General features: G+C 46.8%; 1 protein-coding gene across 2 annotated transcripts; it reads left to right on the top strand.

The window, feature by feature from the left end:
- Positions 1–1,831: 1,831 nt before the first annotated feature.
- On the top strand, positions 1,832–5,692 carry CCR5 (C-C motif chemokine receptor 5). Of its 2 annotated transcripts, XM_047772079.1 has the most exons (3): positions 1,832–2,175; positions 2,802–2,854; positions 4,378–5,692. In XM_047772079.1, exon 3 carries the CDS (start codon positions 4,389–4,391, stop codon positions 5,445–5,447), a length of 1,059 nt encoding a protein of 352 aa, XP_047628035.1. In that variant the 5' UTR covers positions 1,832–2,175; positions 2,802–2,854; positions 4,378–4,388; the 3' UTR covers positions 5,448–5,692. The 2 variants fall into 2 exon arrangements, with proteins under 2 accessions (XP_047628035.1, XP_047628027.1); XM_047772071.1 differs by lacking the exon at positions 1,832–2,175 and having other exon boundaries at positions 2,768–2,854.
- Positions 5,693–6,774: the final 1,082 nt, after the last annotated feature.

A 6,774-nucleotide genomic window follows, 5' to 3' on the forward strand; every position in this document is an offset into this window, starting at 1 on the left:
CATCTCTGACTCACTTTGTTAAACACATTAAATTAACATAACATTGTAAATCAACTATACTTCTATTAAAAAAAAAAAAAAAGTCTAGAGTGGCAAACCAATCCAAAGATCATTTCTCACGGGGAGTCTGGATGCCATAAATATCAGAACCAGAGCCCTGCAAACTGGGAAACTGGGAGGGTCAATGTAAAAAGAGAAGCAGAGACTGTGAAACTAAGTCACAGCATGATAAACCACTGGTATGCTGCTGCTGTTGTATCCAGAGCAATGTTTCACTGGTTAAAGGCTGAAGACGCTTCCAGGGTCCTCATTTCCTATGCATCCCCGGGACGGACCCTTATCTGGAGAGGTGACCTGAACGTATCCCTAAGAGGGGGGGGTCACATATTCTGCCACACTGTGCTTCCTTGTGTCAGCCTATGAACCCTCACTCTGCATTGCCCAAATGTGTCTGTTTCAAACCAACTTGGCCATGGAGTCATTTTGTATTTAAGGAGGGAGCTCCCCTGAGGCCCCCAAGTCTCACACATCATTTGACAGATGAGGAAATGGAAGCTCAGAGGGAGGAAGTATCTGGCCAAGTGCACTCAGCCAGTCAGCAGCACAGTCTGGGGGACTCCAAGCCTCCTCTGCTACTCCACACTGCCCTCTGGGGGTGACTGCCCTCAAGTCCTCAGCCACCCCATGACAGACCCACAGACCACAAGGCCAAGCCCTAGTTCCGCGAGGTGGAGTACAAGCCAACCATTGCCACATACAGAAAAGTATCACTTGTCCATCAGCATCTGAGGGCTCTACCAGTCTATCACCAGTGAACACAAGGCTTCTCTTCCGCCAGCCCAAACTATATTTATGTTACCTACCTCCTGTGAAATTTTACATTCCCTTGTTTGCTACCAGTTTTGTACTCTTTTCACATTCTTCCTCAAGCATACTTTGTACTCTGCCCCTGCTTAACTAGCCCACAGAGGGCAGACACCTAGGAAAAGCACTACACTCATTCTGTCATTTGATCTTCACCACAGATCTATTGAGTTAGGTTTGTGGGGTGTTTTTTTTGTTTGTTTTGGGGTTTTTTTTTTAATTTTTTGCCCATTTTACAGGTAAGCAAACTAAGGCCTGGAGAGTTTCAGTAACTTGTTCAAACCAAGTCATAATGAGTGAAGCTGGGGGTTCAATCCAGACGCCTGACTAGAGTCCAGTTCTCAATCACTGCCTCTTGAGTCACACATCCAGGGATCTCTGGAACATTTCCATCATGACTCACTGTCCCGACTGTGATTACAAGCTCCTGGCTTTTTCTGTGTGTTTCTGGCTTTCCCCAGCTGTCATGTCCCCCTCTTCTGTAAGCACCAGACATTAGCTTCTCCCTCTCAGCTTCCAGCTCGACGACACTAATCTGCTCCAGACAAGGACCCCAGGGAACCAATTTCATAAGAATTTTATATAATAAATCTAAGAAAAGGACCAGTGAGTAACTAAGAATCTGATGTTTATCGAGTGTGTATTATGTGCTAAATTCCAGGCAACAAACCCAGGTTGGAATCCTTCCAACAAACCCATGAGGTAACTATCAACGGTCACATCCCACAGATGAGAAAGCTGAGGGCAGCGCCAGGCTTGGAGCCCAGGCAATCTGACAGCAAGAGGCCACTTGCTCCATCCTGTGTTGGCAATATCCACAGGTCTGGGGTCCCCTCAGATCACAAGCCAGTGCTTCTTATTCTGTGGCAGAGGAAAGAGAAGCCCCCAGGGGGCGCTCTTGTGGCTCAGGGCTGACTCTCTGCTGGGTTCTCAGTTCTGCAGTCAACAGTCCCAAAATTTTCAGATAAGTAACCAACCACGCCAAGAAAGCTTGGTATGACCGCATTTAGGACTGAAGAAGAATCCTGAACCGACCCTATTCATCTGCTGTTTGTTGCCTGTTTCATGTGGAAAAATTCTCACAGAAATTCCAGGTATCACAGCTGTGGCTGTAAAAAAAGAAAGAAAGAAAGAAATTCCAGAAAGACTGTAACCTTGGAGTGAGGAACTCTGCTGCCTATATCCCTGGGAGAGGACAGACACCCACAAATGCCTGCTGACTTGAAGGGCTGCCAAAATGGTGATTAGGAAGAGTGACATGCACCAGGATGCTTGATCCAGAGGAAGATGGGCCACATGATTAGCTCACAGGTGAGTTAAAACCCTGAAGCAACCAGTTATTTTAGTTTGCAGAGGAAAACAGTATTGGGTGGTGAGCATATGTATGTGAGTTGTGGTAGCCAAGGGGGGGTGGCAGGATGGAAGATAAAGGGGTGCACTGGATGAATGTGAGGTGTTGCCTTCACTTTAAAATTGGTTCTAGCTGGCTCTCCTGGGAGACAAACAGTAAGGGAGTCAGCATCTCTCATCCCACTAGCCTCCTCCCTGATAAGCCCTGTGGTCTTGTACACATCACCTGCCTCTTGGACAACAGTTCCTTTCAGTAAAACTAGGGCTCTTGACCAAATGGAAATGAATATTCATCTCATTCTAACATCTTTCCATTCTTTCTGTTTTCTAACTGACTGTGTCGCAGGATGAACTGAGAACCAAAAAGAAATTGTGTAATCAGGGAAACTCGTGAATAAACTTTCAGACCAGAGATTTTCTAGTCTATTTAAGGCTCTGCTTTAAAAAAAAAAAAAAAGGAGGGGGCTATTCTCTGATGGGCTTTTTTGTGTGCTGCAACATACTTATTCGCTAAAACTCCGCCCCCCATCTCAGAAGAAACTGTGCATTTCCTACTTTTATGCTGTCTATATGTTTGATTTGCACAGCTCAGCTGGTCAGAGGAGCTGAGACATCCGTTCCCCTTCAAGAATCTCTCCCGGTAAGTCACCTCTCAGCCACTCTGTCTATTACTTCGCTCGGTTTGTGTGATGAGTAAAGGCCTTTACAGGAAACCAGAGGAGGCATTAGAGAAACACCAGGTGCCCACTGAACTATCTTAAAATATAATCTTTAAGATAAGGAAAAAGTTAGAATTTAGAATGAGTTTCAGACTGTGATAACATCAAAAGATACAAAACATGATTATGAATGAAAGACTTTATAGGGAACAATGCTACCTAAAAACAAAAGCAAAAACCCTCATTTTTCAGAAGAAAGATTTTCAGGGAGAGGATGATTACAGGCCAAAACCTTGGGAAATTGTCTCCTGGTAAGAATGGTGAAGAGAACTAAAACCTCCTTCATGGGATGCCCTCTGAACATGTGCCCAAGATGATCTAAGTCTCATTCTTTCTTTCTTTTTTTTTTTTTTTTGCCAAGAAGGAAGCCTGAAAATTGCCAAATTAGTATCAAATTACAAATATCAAATCAAGTTTTTCAGCACATTTCATGAGTGATTCTCTTTCTGGCTCAGAATTTGAATGTGAGATTTTCCATGTGCTTCTCTCAGCCACCTAGTCTGAGGGACCGGGATCTCAGGACCCACCAGGATTAATCACAGAGAGTTCTCAGGCAAGCAGTGGAACTTAAAACAGACCAAGCAAATCAGTGGGTTGCGAAGGGACTGAGCTATCCCAGGATGCAGGATGGGAGATGGAATGTTGGCCAGTTGGCTGTTTCTGGGGTGTGTTTGGGAGCTCTCAATCATAGAAGAAACTTCAGAGAAACTGTGAGAATGGCAGCCTGGACTTTACAGCTAGCTGCTGGCTCCTATGACCGTCTTGAAGTCTTGGGCACCTGCCTGTTTCATTCTGACTACATCGAGGCGCCAGACTGATGGTCCTGCTTTTAGTTCTCTCGCCAAGGAGTGAAAGACCGGGGACCACAGCGATTAAGAGTGCAGGCTGCCTGAGTTCAAAACCAGGTGCTGCCTCGCTATGTGTTTTTGCAGGGGCTACTCATCCTCTCTGTGCTCTGAGGGCCTTACTTGCAAAACAGGACAATAACATGACCTGCTTCGCTGGGTCACCTTGGGGATTCACTGAGTGAGTGGAAGTGAAGCTCAGAAAAGTGCTTGGCATGCAGAGTGCCCTGGGAACTGTTCATTCTTTCCAACACACTTGTGATGGTGCTCTGTGAAAGCCTACTCCAGGGAATGGCAGCTTCAGAACAGACTGTAAGACAGTGTCAGATCTGGACATTGTCATCACAGCTTCATTCACTCACGTGGTTGTGTAACAACCGATTTCATCTGCTGAGGTGACGTTCTCCACCCAGTGAGCAGAGAAGCTGGCGAGAAACCATCCCTTACTGTAAAAGTTCACTGTGTGACCCAAAAAGGGAACTTAGTAGAAATCTATGTGTCAATTTTTAAAACCTTAGTTGTGTATGAGATGGTTTGCATTCGTGGTGGACCACTAAATACATTCTAGGACTTTGTAAATGGCCTCTTCTTTATTATAGGGTCTGGCAAAATGGATTATCAAACATCGAGTCCCTTCTATGACATTGATTATGGGATGTCAGAGCCCTGCCAAAAAACCAATGTGAGACAAATTGCAGCCCGGCTCCTGCCACCACTCTACTCATTGGTGTTCATCTTTGGGTTTGTGGGCAACTTGCTGGTTGTCCTCATCCTGATCAACTGCAAAAAGCTGAAGAGCATGACTGACATCTACCTGCTCAACCTGGCCATCTCGGACCTGCTGTTCCTCCTCACTGTCCCGTTCTGGGCTCACTATGCTGCAGACCAGTGGGTCTTTGGAAATACAATGTGCCAATTTCTGACAGGGTTCTATTTCATAGGCTTCTTTTCTGGAATCTTCTTCATCATCCTCCTGACAATCGACAGGTACCTGGCTATCGTCCACGCTGTGTTCGCTTTAACAGCCAGAACGGTCACCTTTGGGGTGGTGACGAGTGGGGTCACTTGGGTGGTAGCTATCTTTGCCTCTCTCCCAGGAATCATATTTACCAAATCCCAAAAGGAGGGTTCTCGTTATACATGCAGCCCTCATTTTCCATCCAGTCAGTATCACTTCTGGAAGAATTTCCAAACATTAAAGATGGTCATCTTGGGGCTGGTCCTGCCACTGCTCGTCATGGTCGTCTGCTACTCGGGAATCCTCAAAACCCTGCTTCGGTGCCGCAATGAGAAGAAGAAGCACAAGGCTGTGAGGCTCATCTTTGCCATCATGATTGTCTACTTTCTCTTCTGGGCTCCGTACAACATCGTCCTTCTCCTGAGCACCTTCCAGGAATTCTTTGGCCTGAATAACTGCAGTGGGTCTAACAGGCTGGACCAAGCCATGCAGGTGACTGAGACCCTGGGGATGACACACTGCTGCATCAACCCCATCATCTACGCCTTCGTCGGGGAGAAGTTCCGAAGCTACCTCTTAGGGTTCTTCCGAAAGCACATCGTCAGACGCTTCTGCAAAGGCTGTCCAGTCTTCCAGGCAGAGGCTCCAGATCGAGTCAGCTCTGTTTACACACGGTCCACAGGGGAGCAGGAAATCTCTGTCGGCTTGTGACCTGGCTTGGTTTCTAGATGCAGACCACAGGTGGGAACAGTTCTTTTAAAGAGGAAATTACTGTCATAGAGGGTCTAAGTTTCATCTATCCATTTGGCATCTGCTCCAAGTATATTATATATTTCAAGCTCACCAATTCCAGAAAGCCAAATCAAAACACACTGATGAAACAGCAACCTTCTTGCCTCCCTTCCACATACGTCAATTTATTGGCAAACTCTGCCTTCATTGCAGAAGCTCAATGTAACAAAAAAATCCTCAGAGAGGTGCTAATTCCTGAGTTTGGTTACCTGAACAAGAATAACAAAAGGAATTGAGAAAAGTATTGTAGAGTTTATTATCTGTGTAGGGTAACATCCAGGTTGCAAATGTGTTTAAAATAGGCCCTTCTCTTGCCGTGGGGAGAAAAGACATGCCCATGATCAGTTAAGAAATGGCACCTTCCATGTGGGATCTCCCCTCTGAGGTGTGATTAATAAGTTCTGCAGATGTTCATGCCACGGGCGAAGCTTGGCTGTGGGCAGACGTATGGATGGCTGGGGGAGTGGAGGAAGGATGGGGCTAGACCACGAGGAACCTGGACAGCGCTGCTCATCAAAGTCTGAGAGCAGAGCAGGGATTCCTGGCCGGTGCTGCAGAAGGCTCATTCCATGACCGAAGGATGACCTGGAAAGGTGAGCATGCAGGCAAGGAGACCAGCAACAATCTGAGGGAGGAGGCTCGACTTAGGTCAGGGCTGGGGGATGGGAAGGAGGGGTGCATTTTCACAGCATTTAGGATGAGAGTCGGCAGAACCTGGGGCAGATGTGGCTTGGTGTTGAGGGGCAGAGAGGAGTCAGAGGAAACTCCAAGGTTTCAGGCAAGCATCGGAGATGCCCTAAAAGAGACACTGACGTGGAAGGAGGAGGAGGTCTGGGTCACAACAGGAGTAGGTGGAAGAAGAAGGGTCCAGTTTTGGGAGCTGAACACAGCCCTATGCAGGCAGACTCTGGGCTGAAGGTCACTGACTGCTCTTGCTCCCAGAGCATCCCAGCTTGGATCATGAAGCAAATCCAGGGGCCTCTGAAATACCAGTTTTAAGAATGCATGAGCCTGAGGCCCAGGAATACTTTCAGGGCAGAAATGAGGTCTAAGTGAGGACTGATTATATAGTTAACAAAAATCCAGAGCTCTGTAAGCACTGAGTAAAGAGGTCCCAGAGAGCTGAGGGAAGCCTGACGGACGGGTTCCGCCTCCCCGGGCGCAGCACTATTCCGGATGCAACTATCAAAAGGCAAAGGGAAGAAGGACACACTCATTTGGAAACAGGCTGCCTCAGGCTTTATAA

The sequence above is a fragment of the Phacochoerus africanus genome, chromosome 1, assembly GCF_016906955.1.
Source record: "Phacochoerus africanus isolate WHEZ1 chromosome 1, ROS_Pafr_v1, whole genome shotgun sequence".
Classification (NCBI taxonomy): domain Eukaryota; kingdom Metazoa; phylum Chordata; class Mammalia; order Artiodactyla; family Suidae; genus Phacochoerus; species Phacochoerus africanus.